At 45.8% G+C, this 19,827-nt stretch overlaps 2 protein-coding genes across 8 annotated transcripts in view; one reads left to right on the top strand and one right to left on the bottom strand.

Moving 5' to 3' along the window:
- Positions 1 to 567: 567 nt before the first annotated feature.
- On the bottom strand, positions 568 to 15,324 carry vrk1 (VRK serine/threonine kinase 1). 7 transcript variants are annotated; one of them, XM_080871017.1, is made up of 15 exons: positions 15,210 to 15,324; positions 13,835 to 13,935; positions 13,675 to 13,734; positions 12,166 to 12,325; positions 11,957 to 12,012; positions 10,748 to 10,817; positions 10,126 to 10,213; positions 9,333 to 9,441; positions 8,382 to 8,474; positions 7,664 to 7,796; positions 6,968 to 7,157; positions 6,816 to 6,874; positions 4,171 to 4,340; positions 981 to 1,074; positions 568 to 842 (listed from the first exon to the last, which is right to left on the bottom strand). In XM_080871017.1, the coding sequence occupies exons 2-15, from the start codon at positions 13,865 to 13,867 to the stop codon at positions 694 to 696; spliced, it is 1,464 nt and encodes a 487-aa protein (XP_080727143.1). In that variant the 5' UTR covers positions 13,868 to 13,935; positions 15,210 to 15,324; the 3' UTR covers positions 568 to 693. The 7 variants fall into 7 exon arrangements, with proteins under 7 accessions (XP_080727143.1, XP_080727145.1, XP_080727144.1 ...); XM_080871019.1 differs by having other exon boundaries at positions 7,037 to 7,157; positions 15,210 to 15,319; XM_080871018.1 differs by having other exon boundaries at positions 13,835 to 13,932; positions 15,210 to 15,274.
- Positions 15,325 to 17,455: 2,131 nt separating this feature from the next.
- LOC308389409 (protein phosphatase 1 regulatory subunit 37) overlaps positions 17,456 to 19,827 on the top strand; it is a 63,018-nt gene continuing 60,646 nt past the window's right edge. Inside the window, exons 1-2 of the mRNA XM_080870805.1 lie at positions 17,456 to 17,642; positions 18,577 to 18,677. Of these exons, the coding sequence (XP_080726931.1) occupies positions 17,489 to 17,642; positions 18,577 to 18,677 (255 nt within the window). The 5' untranslated portion in view covers positions 17,456 to 17,488. The remainder of the gene's footprint in view (positions 17,643 to 18,576; positions 18,678 to 19,827) is intronic.

The following is a 19,827-nucleotide window of genomic DNA, read 5'->3' as shown; positions in this document are numbered from 1 at the left end:
GATGTCAGCCAGAAAGTGATCGCCGCCCGCGGGAGCGCGCAGCTGCTTAAAGCTGTAGCGCTCAGTTTACTTACAGCTACTTCCTGCAGCTGATATAAGGAGCTGTAAGCTGAACAGAGCGTCAGCCGTTTGTTTGTTGAAACGCGACCGCATTTTCTTGTTAGTAACGGTAACGGCGTTGTAACGATAGAAATAGTAATTAGATTACTCGTTACTGAAAAAAGTAACGCCGTTACTTCTAACCCCGTTGTTCCCATCACTGCTCAGGAGGTAGAGCAGGTCATCCTCTAATCAGAAGGTGGGAGGTTCGATCCAGTCTCCAAGTATCCTTGGGACAGATACCAACCCCAAGTTGCTCTCTGATACAGCAATCCGATTATTGTTCAGCATCTGCAGACAAGTGGGAAACCATTTCTTTACCCCCAGTTCAAAGACAGCGCCATCTATGGACTCGTTCTTAATTCATGTGCCACTGAGTTCCTCAAACTTGCCATAAAAAAGCAACAGGACAACTGAAGTTTGAGCTTCTTCACACTTTGTCCCAGACGTTTTAATAAGAACAACCGATCAATGTCGTTATCTCTTTATTGTTACAATGCAATCAAACATCAGCATCTATTAGCACAGTGTAACAGTGTAACAGCCCAAAGTAAATCCAACATAAAAGCCTGAGAGGAGGAGTGAGGTGGATGTTCAGGTGCTCGTTTTCTTGGGTCTGCCTCTGGATTTTTGGGCAAGTCCAGGTGATGTCTGGGTTCCCATTTCCACAAGTCTGGATTTGGGGTCACTGCTGGGCACCTTCCTGGATTTCAGAGTCTTTTGGGGACTTTTCTTTGGTCTGTCTGCAAAGTTAAATTCAGCAGGCTGTCAATCGTTTAACCCAAATGTTGTCATGTAGTTTTCATTCATAGCCTCTGCTTCAGTTACTCTATTTAGAGATACACTGACAAAAACTGGTGCACGCTGAAGAGGAAACCAACCGTTCTTCTTTGTGACTCTCTTTTTCTTGACGGGACTCGAATCCACCTCGCTCTCCTCCGCTCTATCCGCTGCCATCTTTCTTTTGGTCGTCTTCTACAGAGAGAGAAACACGATAAATATGAAGAGAAGCACCAGTCGGTGTGTTGATGTTGACTAAAAGACATTACTTTAAACCTGGGAGTCCACTGTGGGTCCTGTACAGTTTGTTTCTACAGAATATGTTAAATCAAGAACAAATGTGAATAAACATGAATATTTCCCACATAGATAATAACTGTCAAACTGCCTCATGCCATAAATTGAGATTTAATTCTATTTTTACTGAACTGTATTAATATAGTGCCAAATCACCACCATCGCCTCACACTAAGTTATTCTGTACGGTAAAGATGCTACAACCACACAGTGACAGTGGGAAGGAAAACTGAACAGGAAGAAACCTGGCCCCCGGCTCAGGGAGGGGCATCTGCTGTGAGGAGGGGGCACAGGCAAGAAGAAACACTGTAGTTCATCCAGAATCATCATTTAGCATAATCTGAGGTGTTTAACAAGCCTACAATGTGCATGCCCATCTAGCCTTTGTTAACAGGAAACACACACATGTAAATGACACAAACCGAAGAAGCCAGCAGCTCGCAGTCTCAGCCAACAGCAGCCACAACATCCTTGCAGCTTTATGATGGATGCAAACAGTCGATCCAGGCGTGCACTGATGATTATGTGCGTCTCACTGACCCTGAGCTCCTCATTATAGACTCTCCTCAGCACTCAAACTCTGTGCTGGAAAACTGCTACGTGAAGTTCTATCACAGGTATGAGGAAATCCCAGAGACTCCCCACAGGAAACATGTCATGCACTAGAATCTGACTGTCGCCATTACTCTCCTGATGTAGGGCTGTGACACTCTGCATCGACTACAACATGGACCGACCTGGGTTCATTCAAGGTGAAATGTACTTTGTAGAGCTTCCACAAACACGACGGCTGCTGAAGAGTTCTTCATAAACTTATTATGTCTGTCAAAGCAAACACGGTATGTCCTCAGGAAGTACAGGTGCCCCCAGAGAGAGCGATGCGCTTATCACAGGCAATCAGCTCCTCCATCCGCCGCCGTCCTTTCTGGGCCTGTGTAACGAGACTCCGCCCACTGCCCCCCTTTCCATTTTTGCCTCCATTTTGACAATTGCTACCTCATGATCACCATGCGGCACCCACTGAGGTGAACAGATTGGCGGGATAATTACATACAATAACAAGCACCAGGGCCCAGTAACCCTTCGGCTGGCAACACCACGTCCCCAGTGGCAGCTTCCATATGCACAGAGAGCATGTGGGGGAGTGACGGGGGGGAGAGAGGGAGAGAGAGAGGGAGATGGGGAGAGAGTGAGAGACAGGGGAGGGGGGGTGAGAGAGACACAGGGGGGGGATGAGAGGGAGACAGGGGGAGGGGGGTTGAGAGACGGGGGGGGAGAAAAATGGGGAGAGAGAGAGAGAGACGGGGGGGATGAGAGGGAGACAGGGGGAAGGGGGTGAGAGAGAGACAGGGGGGGATGAGAGGGAGACAGGGGGAGGGGGGTTGAGAGAGAGACAGGGGGGGATGAGAGGGAGACAGGGGGAGGGGGGTGAGAGAGAGACAGGGGGGGATGAGAGGGAGACAGGGGGAGGGGGGTTGAGAGACGGGGGGAGAGAAAAATGGGGAGAGAGAGAGAGGGAGATGGGGAGAGTGAGAGACAGGGGGAGGGGGGTTGAGAGACGGGGGGGGGAGAAAAATGGGGAGAGAGAGAGAGAGACGGGGGGGATGAGAGGGAGACAGGGGGAAGGGGGTGAGAGAGACAGGGGGGGGATGAGAGGGAGACAGGGGGAAGGGGGTTTGAGAGACGGGGGGAGAGAAAAATGGGGAGAGGGGGAGAGAGTGAGAGACAGGGGAGGGGGGGTGAGAGAGAGACAGTGGGGGGGGGGTGAGAGAGAGAGGGGGGGAGAGTGAGAGAGAGACAGGGGAGGGGGGGTGAGAGAGACAGTGGGGGGGGGGTGAGAGACAGGGGAGAGAGAGAGGGGGGGGAGAGTGAGAGAGAGACAGGGGAGGGGGGGTGAGAGAGACAGTGGGGGGGGGTGAGAGACAGGGGAGAGAGAGAGGGGGTGGAGGGGGACAGAGAGAGTCAGGGGGAGTAACACATAAATGTTACGTTGTAGCTGAGAGCTCCAGCATCACGTACAGAGGCGATGATGTTTGTCCTGATGAGCACCAGCACTGAGAACAGTCAGAGACGGGCTGCTGCATGCAGACACATGAAGGGAAACTTCTTATCAGCTGAGGCAAAGACAGCAATGCTAATGACTCCAGTTCAGCTGCTTTGGTCTTAATGAAATTAACAACAGGTGCACTAGAGGGGCAACAACGAGACAACTCCCAAAGCACTAGCATGAGGAGATACCAGGCTTCACAGCCAGTCCAGCCACGGCCAGGTCTGCCGTGTCGCCCAGCACAGCCATAACCCCCCTGGGGGGTCCCTAACCCATCAGCAGGAACAGTATCTGTTTCTTTGTGCGAGGAGGAACACGACGAGCACTATAAGAGCCGTCCACAAGGTTACTGGTGTGAATGTCTCTGACAAAACAATCAAGACTCGACATCCAGGCCTTGTGATCACTACCCAGCACCACGGAGCCCGAGTGGCATCGGCCATAATACCAGACTTGGCATTTCATCAAACCATGTGGCATCGCTTCATTCTGGACACGCCCCTATGACCACAACAATCTGAAGAGACAGGCGACCCCGAGGTGTTGGGGGAGGGGACTGTGAGCAGTCCCTGGAATGGACATCAAATGTGTCATCTATAGGAGCCTACACACTAACCCTTCGACCATAAAGACAGCTGGAGGATGGACACTAACCGAGAACAAAGTGAACTGGTGGATGAGTTAATGCAGAGGATGCACAACAACTACATATTATACAGTTCATAGATGTGAACTGGACACAATGATGCCTGAAACCATGAGACAGTTACTCCTGTCATCACCAAACAAAGTTAGTAGTAATTATGATGAAGCGACAGTTGTTCATTTCTTAGTCGACTAAATGAGGAAAATAATTCGACGGTAAGTCAGAGGTGTACACCCCCACAGGCTTGAGCTCAAATACTGCATTTTCTCGCTTCCCTCTAGAAACAAGTAGGAGCGCTGACCTTGGTGGGAGGCGCCGCTGCTCCACTGGCAGAGGTGAACTCCAGCTTGCCGTCCTCTTTAGGACCGATGGTCTTCAGTCCAGCCTGCAGGATAGAGCGCAGCTTGTCGTAGGGTGGTTTGGCTGTATAGCCCAGAGACTTCACCTCCTCCATGAACCGCTGTATCTCATCTGCAACACAAGGAGAAGCCCGCTCATCAGAACCCTCACACCTTCTTGCTCGTTCGAGACCATCAGGTCATCCATGTTATTTTCATCAAACACTTCATAAACAAAGTCATAACTTAAACACAAGCTCCCCCCCCACACTGTTGTCACCATAGTGTGTTGCATTCAGATGTCAACGTCAGGCTAAATGTTGTGTGGTGGGACTTTCTTCAGACTTGGTGCACACACACAGACACACAGACACACACACACGGAGCAGAAAACAACAGTTTGCTCGTGCTCAGCACAGCAGAAGGACGGAGGTGCGACGTCTCCTCTGAACCGACACGCTGCCTTCCGGTCAAAGCACCAACATTAAAAGGCAACTTTTAGCACAGTCGGGCAACAATGTTGCCATTTACTGCCGCAGCTTGTGGCCTGTACTTCTATCCCAGTGAGAGGTCAGGTGGTCACTGCTCAAAGGCAGAACACCAAGTGGCGCTGTCACTTGGTGTTCGCTCGCTCTGTGGTAGAGTATCACTTCCTGTTCCTGCTCAAACACAGTGGTGTTTCTGAGTAGCTTATCTGCTTAGCAATTTAATTAAAAACTTTTAAATACATTCTTCTTTCATAGTATAATCTTCACGTGCTTCATCCGAAGCACACTGTCTGTGTACTCACTACCTAACTTATAGCCAAAGTATTCACTCACTGTCTCTGTACTGTTTCGCTAGCTTAGCTTAGCTCGTAGCCGACTCGTTAGCACCATGGCTACTTCTCCTGTCCCTCCTGCACTTTCTTGCTCATTGTGTCAGATGTTTAGTTACTCCTCGGCCTCCTTTAGCAGTAATGATATCTGTAACAAATGTAGCATATTTGCAGCTCTGGAGGCCAGGATTACTGAATTGGAGACTCGGCTTCGCACCCTTCATTCACCCATAGCTAGCCAGGCCTCTGTAGCTGGTGCAGCCGAAGATAGCGTAGGCCCCGCTAGCTGTTTCCCGGCAGACCCCAAGCAGCTGGGGAAAGAGGGCGGCTGGGTGACGGTGAGGAGGAAGCATAGTCCTAAACAGCAGCCCCAGATACACCACCAACCCGTTCATGTGTCTAACCGTTTTTCCCCACTCGACGACACACCCGCCGGGGGTCAAACTCTGGTAATTGGTGATTCTGTTCTCAGACATGTGCGCAACAGCTGGAGTTCATGCATTTATTACTTCCAGGCTGGACTACTGTAATTCATTATTATCAGGAAGTCCAAAAAACTCCCTGAAAAGCCTTCAGTTAATCCAAAATGCTGCAGCAAGAGTCCTGACAGGGACTAGAAAGAGAGAGCATATTTCTCCTGTTTTGGCTTCCCTTCATTGGCTTCCTGTTAAATCCAGAATTGAATTCAAAATCCTGCTCCTCACATACAAGGTCTTAAATAATCAGGCCCCATCTTATCTTAATGACCTTGTAGTACCATATCACCCTATTAGAGCACTTCGCTCTCGCTCTGAAGGCCTACTTGTTGTTCCTAGAGTATTTAAAAGTAGAATGGGAGGCAGAGCCTTCAGTTTTCAGGCCCCTCTTCTGTGGAACCAGCTTCCAGTTTGGATTCAGGAGACAGACACTATCTCTACTTTCAAGATTAGGCTTCAAACTTTCCTTTTTGCTAAAGCATATAGTTAGGGCTGGACCAGGTGACCCTGAATCCTCCCTTAGTTATGCTGCAATAGACGCAGGCTGCCGGGGATTCCCATGATGCACTGAGTTTTTCCTTTCCAGTCACCTTTCTCACTCACTATGTGTTAACAGACCTCTCTGCATTGAATCATATCTGTTATTAACCTCTGTCTCTCTTCCACAGCATGTCTTTATCCTGTCTTCCTCCCCTCTCCCCAAAGGGGAGACAGATGGCCCCGCCCCTCCCTGAGCCTGGTTCTGTTGGAGGTTTCTTCCTGTTGAAAGGGAGTTTTTCCTTCCCACTGTCGCCAAAGTGCTGCTCATAGGGGGTCATATGATTGTTGGGTTTTTCTCTGTATCTATGAAGCGCCTCGAGGCCACTTTTGTTGTGATTTGGCGCTATATAAATAAAATTGAATTGAATCATGTTAGAAACACATGAGAGCAGCCAGGAACGGACGAAATGAATCAACTCACACTTTACTGATGATGCTGCTGTAACACACAAACCTTATCAAAGAACACTAACAGTACTGATCATAGCTGACAACAACTCCAAGGCAACTTAAACTCCTTAAACACTTAAAATAATGGAAAGGTAAAATGTTCGACTAATCATGAACTTGATATGATTTGAAGTCACACGGTTTCAGACTGTGGGATTATGCAGGGCATTGTGGTTTTCACAACCAGATCAAGACATGAGCATTCATGATGTGACAAGTGTACAAAAGTCTACAGTATATGAATAATACGGTGAGGCACGTCAGTGTGACCAGCTCAGCGCTGGTCCATCGCAGCCACAGAGCCGCCGCTGTCAGTCTGTCTCACCTGGTTTGTCTTGAGAGGAGAAACACTTGGCCATGAACTCGCTTATGTTTTCTTGACTCCTGGAGGTGAAAACGTTACACAACTTTCTTTAATACACATCAATCTGTGTGAACTGTACAACACAAAACAAAAATGTAAATAATAAAACGTACTGTAGAATTGTATAAACGGCAACGTGTTGCTGACTGGAGCACCCAGGCTGGGTGCTGAGTTTCACATACCGGATCTTGGCGTCTCTGACGTACAGCGGGTCCTGCAACTTGTCCTCCCAGGGCAGCCGGCCACACAGCCACTGAACCATGCAGTAGGACAGGATCTCCAGGTCGCTGCGCCTGGACGCGGCTGTTAGCAAACATGGCGCACGTAGCAACATTAGCAATATCAGACACTTATGTACATAATAGCATCCAGGTTATTTCCACGTTGTACGAGATGAGGAACACCAATCAGTATCAGTGTTGTTCTTTGGCAAACTTCAGCTGGAGCAACAACGCTGTGGCTGAACACACTCAGTACTACGACTGCGGCCCCAAAGGTAAGTCAGTCCAGCACACTGCCGTGTTAAAGTGCTCTGACTGCACAGCAAAACAAACATGGGTACTGTTTCGGTCTCTGGGCGAACGTGGGGCCGTGTCACACTCTATGGTGCGTACTGAATCCCAGTTTAAATGGGGAGGAAACAGCCCAGCTGTTCCAAACCGTCCTCACTAAAATGGTTTGAAATCCGTTCACACTGATTTTCCTGTTCATGGTTAAAAACATCAGAGCCTGCCGACTCTTTCAGATTACCACTCTGGTTTTGTACACCATGTTGGGCGTCATGACTACTCGCGTACGTTTGCACCTACATGCTCCTTTGTGGCAGTCGATGCTTGTGAACTCGATGGTACCATCGTGACATTTCTTGGGGTCTTCCTTGTACTCCTTGGGCAGACCTTCAGGTGCGTACCTATAGGCCAGTCCATAATCTACCAAGTAAACCTACAGTTGACAAACACAAAGATTCAGGCATGCACACACATACACACAGTACTAATCCATGTTTTAGCAGCGTTCACTGACTGTACACAGACAGGAGACACACGATTTCAATTCTAATTCCAGCTCCATAGCACTTTATTATTCCTCAGTTTGCATTGTGCTTATATTCTCTGTGGCTTTAATAAAGAAATGTAGAGCAATAAAAGCAAACCTACATTCACCACCTCCGAGGAAGAGCAGGAAAAACAACCAGAGCCAATATTAAAATCCTGAGGGGCTGATTTCCAAATTGTCATTTATAAAAAGCTCCTTAATAACACCACCGATGATACATTATTAATCTCCAAATTAAATATTTGCCCCTGCCCCCACCTTATTTGCAGCTCTGTGCTCCTGCCATCTAATCTCCCCCGTCTGAACACTCTGGCTTCACCTCCCCCCGTCACAAAAGCCTAATTGAATCTAATGAAGCAGTGCGAGTGTGTTCCAACCAATACCAGGCTCCTCCTCCTGCCGATGCACAGGTTACAGCGGCACTTTGTAAACTGTCACAGTTTCAGTCAGCACGCTGGAACTCCAACTGACCTGGTTGGGATCGCTGTGACTCAACATGAGGTTAGACGCCTTCACATCAGCGTGCACGTACTCGTGCTCGTGGATGTACTCCAGAGTATCCAGCTGCACAGGAACAAATACTCCATCAAATACAGAGTACAGACACATCTGTGATGTAGCAAGACCCTAGTACAAAGTAATCACACTACATGGTTTAAATATAATGTGCAGTTTGCTGCTCAGCCCGTCATCACCTCACTGAGCAGCAGCCACGTAAAGCCAAACCTGTGATCACATTACGAGGATTTTATTAGCAACTCGATTCATTACGTTCAGTTTCAGAACATAAACATTTGTCTTTTTTAGAGGGGATGTAGCCGGGCTGAGCACCACAGAGCAGAGGAGAGTCTGACCAGAAAAAGTTTCACCTCCTCCACATAGATCTTAATAAACTAGAGCGAACGGGAGACGCGCTGGTATAAGAGAAGCGTGGGATTTCCAACAAGAAAGAGAGTCACAGTAAATGACTATTTCACAGTCTATCCAGTGTCACTGTGACAAGTCTTACTGGACTGTGTAAACAAATTACTTCATTGTTGGTATTTTCATGCAAACAAAGGATTTTCGATCGGAAGCACAGGTGCAGGAAATCTGCTGACGTTCGCGTTTCCGTAAAGCGGTGTCAGATTACAGTTTCAGCTCACTTTAAAAGCAGAAACAATCATTCCAGGATGAGCAGGAGAATGCTTCTGACCCACAATCATTAACACAACTGAAAATACACTTGTGTGTCTCTTTGGGAAAACCCATTTCCTCCCCTGTGCATCACTAACTCTGAGGATGAAACCGCTTGTTATTCGACCCTCATCATCAGTTATTTTCAGTTTGCGAACAACGTTCATCCTCAGGATGTTGGTCATGACCTGCTGTTTACAACCTAAGTGATTCAGACTGAAACAACTTCATCGTGACAAAACCAACCAGTCGAAGGCCGAGCTGCAGGACCAGCTTTCTGGGAAATCTCCTTCCGCATTCCTCAAACTTCTTCTGCAGGTCTGTGCCAAGTCTGTCGATGACCATGAACCTGTATCTGGTTGGGACAGAGAGCTTTGTTAGCAGAGCGTCAGAAAGGCTGCAGCTTTACCTGTTACTGTGAGGAGAACGCAGCTGTTTCACTTTACTTCTTATTTGGTGTTTTCTTTCATCGAGCTTTCAGGACATTAACACAGTAAAAAAATAATAAAATATTAAAAACTGAGTTGTAAAAGGCGTAAACAGGGAGATTAGCTTAAATATCGGAGTTACTATAAGTGCACAGAGGAGGTCAGGAGAGGTGATGCAAGGGCTGAGGATAGTGCTAACTATGTGACCCAGGCGGGACCAAAGCTGATGCCTTATCAGGCCACTGGGCCCTTATGAAACCAGTAACAAGTGCTACTACTGAGATCCACTACATGGTATCAGGCGGTGCCAAAGTAATCCACTGAATGAATCAGAGTGAGGTCTGCTATAGAAGGCAGAGACCTGAGCTGGGAAAACACAGGCTCTAATCAGCGTAATCATGCCCACCTCTCCTTTAAATCTGTGTGTGACTCCATCCAGTGTGCAACATGCAAACACCATGGAGGAAAAGTCAAACACAGTTGATGCACAGCTCGAGCTGCGTGCACCAAATATAACTGCTGAACCTGAACGACTGCACGTCACACAGAGGGAGGAGAGACGGGCTGCATCATTACAACCTGAGACTCGTCCCCAGCACTCCCACCCTTACCTTTGACCCCCTCTCTCATGTCGACCCGAGCCCCAGTACCGGGGCACGCCCAGGTTCTTCAGCTTCTTGGACTTCATCCAGCTCTGAACTGCAGGGCAAGAGTAAACGTATCAGACACGTACATGAGCTTTTAATGTGTGCATACATGAAATCAACAACACAGGAAGTAACTCTGTGAAGCCTGGTGCTGGTTTAAGTGGGTGATGGATGTGAGACTCCAAGTAATAAGAGTATAAATCAGTGGGGGAAAGTGGCCAATATGGCCGCGAGCTAATCTGCTGCTGGGACAAATATTTACCAACAACGTGAGACTCCAGCATGAATAAAATATGAGGCTTCGGTTCCTTAGTCATATAACAGTTAATCGTCAGGGGAGACTGACATTTGGATTGTTATTATATAAAATGCAAAGCGGTGGCCCGAGGGCTGGCGGCGCTGCCACCAAACGCTTCCTTTCCTTTGTAGGGCTCCTCTGAGCCTCGGCTGCAACACCATCTTTTAATTAAGAAACTTGCCTCTCTTTTTATTTGTTTGCCCTGCTGGTGAGACTCTTGTGTTATGATCGCAGGGCTAACTTTGGCTCGCTGACAGTGTGTTTATAGTGTCTGATCATGTGACTCACTGAGATCCGGCTTAGCAGCTCTCATGTAAAACGCGAGCTCGCAGAAAAGCGGTCCATTGTCAATAGGCTCCTGTGGACAGATCAACAGGTACATTAGGTCTGCAGACCCACAACAGCACACCGGGCTTTTGTGTTTCCACCCTTCACAGGCAGAAAAAAGAAACAATCCAGAGTACAGCTCACAGCACGGCAGGCCGGTTCCTTCTCTTCCGTTTAAACATTTAAAAAACAAACAAACAAAAGTGCAAAAACTGGTTGTGTGTTTAAATCCAGGTTCACAGACTGTTACATCTCTGGCAGTTAGGAGCAGGTCCGTGCTGGGAATGAGCCCCAGCAAGCGGTCGTGCTGCAGTTTCAATAAAAAGATTTAAAATGTTAAATAAATGTTGAATAGCTTCCACAGTTTGTTTCAGACAGCGACAGCACAAATAATTAGAGTTAAAGTTGGAATAAACACAGTACAGGTAGAGCTTTACATTTGGCCCACAACAGCCATCACGTCACTTTTTAACAGCAACGCCTGCAGCGTGCAGATGTGAGCCTGCAGTGGGCTACAGCACAGTGGAGCTGACGGCGCTTTTATTCAGGCCACGCTCGCTGCTGTACGTCTCTCCTCACATCTCGACAATGATTTGAACCAAAAACGTAAAATTTGGATTCAAACGTTGCCACTGATTCAGTTCAGATCTTGGGTGATGTGGCATCCCCGGGCTTTTTCTCCCCGTTTCTCCTCCTTAAGAATAGAAACAGGGAAATGGTCACAGTGCAGAAAGCGCCTTATTGGCTGCAACGTTTGCACTGTGATCACTTCTCGTGACACTTCAGTGACCAGCAACTGGACAGAGCCATCTGTCAGGTCCATGGTCAAGGCCTGTGCTGGCTGCATCGCTGCAGTTAGTGAACAAATAAATCGGACGATTCTCAGAGTCAAATGGGAGAGACTGATGAGTCTGCACATTAGAGCAGAAAAGCAAGTCAAACAAGTCCTGTCAGTATGTGAATTATTTCTGGACTTAATCCAATGAACTTATGCTGCCAATTAAGTCTTAACTCTTGATGGGCTTAACTAAAGTGGAAGTGTTATAGAATAGAAATTGATATGTCATAAAATACAAAGGTTGAGTTGGCTTTGGTAGCTACTTTTCTGTGAGTAAAGACAAAAGTATGTGACGAGTAATAATGCCGGGACTGGAACAAACTTAGTCCTACCACTTTGATGACATAGCGAGCGTCAGCACCCACGGGGTTTGCAGAATTTTCCTCGGCTGGGGAAAACATGAGAGGGAATATGTTCATTATTTACAGTATTTGGTTGACACATGCTTAAAATCTTTATTCACTTTTATTCAATATAAAGTTTGCAGCTCAAACTCGGATGTTAACTAGAACTAACATACAAATAACATTGTCTTTCTTACCCAAGTATATGACCCCAAAGCCCCCCTGACCGATCGGAGCCCCCAGCTTCCATTCCTTCTTCATGGTGTCCTTCAGCACTTCTCCAGGAGGAAACTCCTCTGCCAGTTTCCTCTTGGCAGGGGCTCTGCCTCTGCCTGCCGCCTTGGCTTTAGGGGGCATCTAACACACACAGCCACGGTGGTCGTTAGTGCTGCTCCATCGTGATGGAAGCAGAGCTCCAAAATAAAACTAAGCTAAACATCGTTGTAAACACAACAAGAAATGGAAACTTGTACTTTTCGGGTCACATCAGAACCATGTTTTTATCTGTACCGAAGTTAGCTAACCACATCCTGAGTTCCCCATCACCTGCTAATGTGTGCAGCCTATACGAGACATTTCCCCAACACGAACCGCCTGTTAGCATTCAAACCAACAGAAAGAGAAACAGTAAAGCCATGACGTCGTGCGAATCCCGCACCTTGCGTTGTTCTTTCGAGGCTCGTTAGCTCTCATGCTAACTGCGCGGTCTTGTGAGTAACCGTGTGTCACATTAGCGCCTACATGACCCGCTACATGACGCCGTCCGACAGCACACGCTCCCGAGTCGCTGTGGTTGGTTCCGTTAGCGTACACATATATGCGTGTATGACAGAAACATACCGTCGCTTCGTTGTTTATGCTTCCCTGTAGGAGAAACTGTACACGGACCAAACTTCCCGCAAAACTACCGGTCAGGAAGTGACGTCCTCGTACCGCGCTATTTTATTGGGGGAAGTCGGTGCTTCACTACTGCGTGAACAGCGACGAGCTGTCCTTTCTGTTAGCGTGAAGAAGTTTAAATACGCATTTAATCCCCGGGATCTCTTAATATATGAAAGATGTAAATATATTTTAAACATGTCTTAATATAAGAAGAAGTGCAGTTTCAACAGCAACTCTATTTTCTGCATTTCTGCTGCTGAAACCTGCCAACATGACTCCTGTGGGCTCAGTTCTAATAAAGAAATATGAGCTCAGACTGTCCTGTAAATATAAAGCAGAAAGTTTACAGAAAATGCCTTTTTTAATGTGGAACCATCATCCATCCATTATCTGCTGCTTATCCTCCATGGGGCAGGTCTTCAGTACGTGATCAACTATCAGAGCTGTGTTATTAATTTCTTATTGTTTTATTATCAAACCATGGACTAATATGTCCTATTGTGCTATTTAGTTAAGTCCAAATCTGTGTTTGATTCTGTAAATTTATTTAATTTGGGAAACAACAACATTTAATGTTAGGGCTTGTGCGTAATACTTTGCAGTCAATAACTCCCTGAGGTGTAGAACCATGAGTTTTGTGATTCCTTAAGTCAGTAAAAGGTCATCCAAAGTCACTTTTTGTCTTTATAATAATGAAAACATCTCACCCAGTTTGTAGGCAGTGCAAATATATCAGAGTAAAACACAGTCCGCGCTGCTCATAGTTCAGATTGTGTATATTTGCACCTAAGTGATTAAATATATATGCTTTTGTCTCCATGCACCATAATGATGTGTTTTCCACCCATCCAGCCACACCAGTACTGCTTCATCTTATAAGGCACCTGAGAGAAACAGAAGGGGAAAGTCTTATTTTCTAGGTTAAGAAGAGCATTCATTAATTTCACTACTGTCACTGTATTGCCCAATCAAAAGTCTTAATACCTCTCCCCAAGGGCGTGGATTTGGTTTTGGCATTGGTGGGGATGGATGATTCAGCCATTGAACCCTGTCCTGTTTCTTTTTTTTCCTTTTTGTCTTTGCTTCTTGATAAAAAAAAAAAAAGAAGTAAATACACTTGCCTACATGTGCTATTCTACATGCTTTTAAACCATTTAAAATTACAATTCATAGTTTTATGTGTGAATTATATAATGTTAAATTACTATTAAACAAATGACTGACTTTAGTTTACTTCAACCATATTCCATATAAATCAGGTATCATACAAAAATAAAAATAGCTTCAAATACAGTCGTGACAATAAAAGAATATGACTTTAAGGACTTAACAACATTAGTTCAGTTATAGTGCACCAACATCTCTGACACATTAGCACTAAGGGAACACTCAGTGACCTGCTGGTTTTTGTCCATAAAACTACTCGTCTAAGATGACCACAGAGTAAAAGATCTCTCAGCAAAATGATGCAACATTTTAGGCACTATTGCCCCGATTAACTCAGTGAGCTGAGATCTTTTATTCTAAACATGAACTACTGTTACAGCAACAGACATGGACTACATGCCCCACACAACAACTCAATGTCCACTATGTGAAGGAGCCAAACACATGCCTTCTCCTCTCGTTAATCTACAGCACCAAATCATCATCAGTCACCTGTGAGCTCTCCTCTCCACCTCTGAGCTACATGGCAGAGCTGCCTCTGTCACCTGATGAATAACAGTGAGACACTCCACATACATGCAGTCACACATGTGCTTCAAATACAGTCATGAACCACCAGGTCATCATCCAGTTTCACCTGTGATCTTGTGTCACCATTACTCTCTGAGCTCTGTGTTGGTTCTTCTTTCACCTGACAAACAGGACAAACATGACAATAAGAATAAAATGTGCAGCTGCTTCAGTGTTTCTGTCACTTTGTGCAGATCTCGACTCGTCAGTAATGTTTGTAGGCTGAGTGCATTTTAAAACTGTGCAAACTGCACTACCAGGTGGAATATCTGCAAAATCACGACGACCTCATGATATTTTGTCTCAAAAATTAACCCTATGAATATGTCAGAGCCATTAGGATGAAATTATTGTGTCACCAACATTTTAATGTTAGACGTATAACTTTAACAGCCTCTGTAAACTAATATCCGGGCTGCTCGAGGCTCCGTTTTCTCTGACAGCTTCAATCAAAATTAGAAATGCTGCTCTGAGACTGAGAGAACTAACAGTGCTGCCTGCTGTGCAGGTAGTTTCCAAAACACGGTATTAATGGGTACATACTTAGACTGATGTGGGCCAAAGCCTAGCACAGCCTGTAACGTTATTATGACGGACACATTTTATGCGTTAAGTGACTCACAGGTTTATATGAAAAACACTTTCTTATATCCAGCTTCTTCCTCTTTGCTGCCGTCCTCCTCTCCTCCTCCTCGCAGCGCAGGCTTACCGCTGCTGAAACTAAACAGAGCTCCCTGAAAGGCTCAGCCAATCACATTGGCCATATTTGTCACATGACATAGGACTCCAGTAGAGCACGTAATTTAACTCTTTCTGCACCGCTGGGTGAATGAGACGCTGACAGATCGTTTTTCTTTCTATAAGGTTTGTTTGTTTTTACTCGAAGAGATCGAAATGTTGGTGGGGACAATTCAATAACCGCTGGATATTGGTGGGGACGTGTCCCTTCCGTCCATGCCAAATCTACGCCCTTGCCTCTCCCCTACTTTCATTGTGTGCCTGTATAGCAGAGTTTACTGTGGAAGAAGTGGGTGATAATGATGAACAAACAAAAATGAAAAGGTGGCACTAAAAAGCTGAGAGAGAGGACAAAATTACAAAAAGATGCAGCAAAATGTGTCTAATTTAGTGACTTGTTATCTGTCGAGGCTGCTGCATCGTCAACAGTGGTAACAGCAACAACTAGTAACAAGTGCTCACAGGCTGAAGAACCTACTGCTGCTAGTGCCCTGTGTGGAGAAGTGCAGCAGTCCTAACTGCTATGGGCTTGAAGTCGGCCTCTAGTGTTGTCACATCCCCTGTTGATCTTGTACAGTTCTAGGCCTTCCAGGATCCAGCTGTGGGCCATTGAGTCATAGGCCTTCTTGTAGTCAATCCAGGCAGTGCACAGGTTGGTCAGCCTGGTCTTGCAGCCTTGTCTGACTGCTCGGTCTACCAGTAGCTGGTGTTTTGCTCCTCTGGTATTCTTGCCCATCCCTTTCTGTGCCCCACTCATGTGTCTGTTCATCTTAGCCTCTATGATGCCTGACAGGAGCTTCCATGTGATGCTGAGGCAGGTTACTGGTTGGTAGTTGGAGGGGACCGGTCCCTTCCTGGGAAGAAGCTGTTCTTTAGTCTGTTGGTTTTGCACCTGATGGATCTGAACCTTTTTCCAGAGGGCAGGATGTTGAAGAGGTGGTCGTTAGGATGGAGGTGGTCCTTTATAATTGCTCTGGCTCTGGAGAGACATCTTGAGCTGGAAATTAAGTGCAGGTAGGAGAGTGTACAGCCAATCACCTTCTCTACAGTTCTTATGACCCTCTGTAGTCTCTTCTTGTCAGCTGTTGTGCAACCAGTGTACCACACAGGTGGCACAGTAGGACACTAGGAGGTCAGACTGCAGCCTGTTCCATCTCAGAACCCCCAGGAAGTGGAGGCGCTGCTGGGGTTTCTTCACCAGGGCTGATGTGTTTGTGGTCCAAGATAGGTCCTCAGATATGTGGGTGCCGAGGAACTTAATAGAGGATACCCTCTCCACAAAGTCACTTTTATGGAGAGGGGGGGGCATCCGTTCTTGTTTTGTTGGTGTTTAGGGTGAGGTCATTGTAGTTGGCCTGTTCTACAGTTGTGCTCTGTCACACTTTACTGTACTTAGCACAATAATTAGAGTGGCTGCTGCACTTTAGCTGTTCATTTGCGTGTTTGTGTGTTTCTAAGAAATGTTCTCTGTAAGAAACAAATTACTCCAATGAAAAGTTCATTCTTGTAACTGTAACCCTTGAAAAACCATCATTAGAGAAGCTTGGTGGGGGCTGCTGCAGAGACGAAGGTCGGCCGTGCTTCAGTGGCTGTTGCAGTGTGTTGTGTCAGGTTGGCTGTGATCTGTTGTCTCTGAACTGTCTCCACAAACTGCTGCTTCTGTATTTTGTCTGTTTCATTCTGTCTTTTTTGACATTGTCAGGCAGCTTGCAGAGACAGACACTTCAGTGGGAAACTCAACCAAAGTATTTGGATAACTAAGAATATTTGATCGAACGTGGTTACCTCGGTAACTTACCTGTGTTTGTCTTATCCAGAACAGCCCTGAATTTTGTAAATGAATCTGAATAAGTATGTAAATGTGCAGAGCCTTACCTGTTTTCAGTGTGTCATTCGATCCAAACATATTGGGTAACAGTGCACAGCTCATGAATAAGATATTGGTTCTTCAGTGTCGCCACAGACTGAAGACGTTTCACATTCACGAGGGCACGTCGTCACTACTTCACTCTTTTATGTTACCAGAAGTACTTCAGTAGCTGCTGTCACAGCTCCATGGATAGCATGTAACGTGACCGACGCTGGAGTTCCCATCCTGACTAACCATTGGCCTTCTATTACAATAGAGCGCTCCGTGCTGCAGTCCTAAAGTAAAGAGAGGCGATGACCAACTGCAGTGATGATGAGCAGAACGATGACAGCTCAGGACAGCCCAGAAGGAAATCAAAGAGAAGTAAAGGAGGAAAGCATGTGTGCTTCCCTCCGGACGAACAGCTAGTGTCCAGCTTTGCTGAGCATGGGAACGCTGAGAAACTGGGTGAGCTGCTGTTTAAGTGATGACGTTCAGTGATGGTGGAAGTGTAGCTCTCACTTCTATACCTGATTTAAGCTCTTAACATCTCATTAAAAATGACCACTACATGTTATTTTAGCATCTTAATATCTAAAGGACGTGATCAATCCATGATTTCACTAAAAGAAGTAAATTAAAGAATTTTACATATTTTATATTTATATTTGAGATTTTGAATCAACGATTTGAATGTATTTGTCAAAAAGATGCACCTTACATCATGTTAGCATGTTACTCTTATTCTGTCCTTGAAAAAGCATCAGACATGTAGCAGAAAAGCTGAACTAAAATCCAGTCAACTCATGTATTATTTATAACAGGCATTTTTAGGGATTATAACAAAAATAATTTGAGGGATTTTGCAGGAAAATAATATTTGAATATTTTGCCTTTGTTTGCTCCTGTGAAGACAAGCATTAGTAACTCCTGCTTTTTTCTTTATTTATCATTATTTTGAACCCATTTTAATGGAGACTTTCTGTGTTCATGTTCCTCCATATTTCCTCTGGACTGCACACAGTAGTTTTGACTGACCTATACTTGGTGCATCCACATTAGGGGATCACCTGTGCACACTATCCACAGGGATCACCTGTGCACACTCAGACCTCAGTGAAGAATCAAATGTTGTCTCTCACGTCAGCTGGATATAAAGCTGTGCTTGATGCATTAAGATACGTGATTGGTTGATTGATCATTCAGAGACTGACATTCATGTCCTTCTCACTGACAGTTCCCTGCAGTGCACACACACACACACACACACACACACACACACACACACACACACACACACACACACACACACACACTTACCTTAAGTACTTTTGCATGGTTGCTTTTGCTCACTAATTGCAGAGGCATTAAAGCAGTGAATGAGCAGATTCTCCTGTTTCAGCTGACAGCAGACTCACCTTCACAGAGGTGTCGCTGGCCTATCAGGACAGCTGCAGCAGACATCAGGTGACGCCCAGGGAGCGCATCCTGCAGCAGCTCCAGGTATGCAGCCTCACGTCAGCTCCTGATGGATTCAGTCATCTTATCTTATCTTATCTTTGACACCCCAGCCGCTGGTCAAGCCCTGCAGACTCTCTAAAGCAGCGGTCCCCAACCCCCGGGCCTCGGACCGGTACCGGTCTGTGAGTCGTTTGGTACCGGGCCGTGAGAGTTGAGGCTCAGGTGTGAAATGTATAGTTTTCAGGGTTTTATTGGTTTTCAGCGTTATTTTGTTATCGTTTTTATCGTTTACTCGATTTTCCTGGGTCTTTTCAGTGTGTTATGAATAAATTCTCTTTTTTTCGGTACCGGTACTAGTTTTATTTTGTTGTATTTATCCGCGACACCTTAAAGGCCGGTCCGTGAAAATATTGTCGGGCATAAACCGGTCCGTGGCGCAAAAAAGGTTGGAGACCTCTGGTCTAAAGTGTCAGTGAAGCCAGCGTGCCCTGTTAACGAGTGGCCTTATACACTAATGAACAACATCGTACTGACTTGTGAAATCAAAAACTGATTTCCATATCATGTGTGAACTAGAGCCAGAAAACCAGTCGACACATTCAAATGAATTATTGTCGTTTGGTTACGCAAAGATTTTTGTCCCAGATTCCAAAATCAGTTTGTTTCACTGCAGTTTGACAGAAATCAATTTTTAGCTCTTCTGGGGTTTTAATTAAATTGCAGTTAAAATGAGTTTTGTTCTTACAGGTTACTGAGAACGGTTGGAAATCTACGTGTATGCAGACTTCTGCCAGGTTGCTAGGAGATATATATTTAGAGATTACATTACAACCAGCACTCAGTGCAAGCCTCTGTGCAATATTTACTTTAAAGGGAGTAGTGTTGTATTTTATATACATTCAATTTGTTTGTGTCGTATTAACTGTTCTCTAAGAAGCTGGTAGTGCAGTCACACGTTTATCAGTAAACTTCACCGAAGGCAGGTGTGACGTGTGAAAGACAGGTCGTATGTATGTGGTGGAAATATTCAGAGGTGAACTTGTGATCATTTCCTAAACGCTGCAAAGGTGAGAGACTCTGTGAGCGTTTGTCCTTATTTTGGTCCAGAGCGATGTGATACATCCTGTATGTGTTTATGTTGTCAGCCGCCCAGGGGAAGTCATATTTACAGTGGTTTCTTTCCTTTATGAGC

This window comes from Rhamphochromis sp. 'chilingali', assembly GCF_963969265.1.
Source record: "Rhamphochromis sp. 'chilingali' genome assembly, chromosome: 21".
In the NCBI taxonomy this organism is placed as follows: domain Eukaryota; kingdom Metazoa; phylum Chordata; class Actinopteri; order Cichliformes; family Cichlidae; genus Rhamphochromis; species Rhamphochromis sp. 'chilingali'.
Note: the sequence above shows the minus strand (reverse complement) of the source record. Positions and strands in the feature narration are given on the sequence as shown.

What these genes read in the sequence shown, in the direction of transcription:
- vrk1 (XM_080871017.1), bottom strand. Translation starts at nt 13,867, where the DNA reads ATGCCAAAACCAAATCCACGCCCTTGGGGAGAG. An exon ending in CAGCGGCGCCTCCCACCAAG is followed by an intron (nt 1,075 to 4,170) that starts GTCAGCGCTCCT and finishes CTCTCTCTGTAG; the next exon opens with AAGACGACCAAAAGAAAGAT. An exon ending in GAGAGTCACAAAGAAGAACG is followed by an intron (nt 843 to 980) that starts GTTGGTTTCCTC and finishes TTAACTTTGCAG; the next exon opens with ACAGACCAAAGAAAAGTCCC.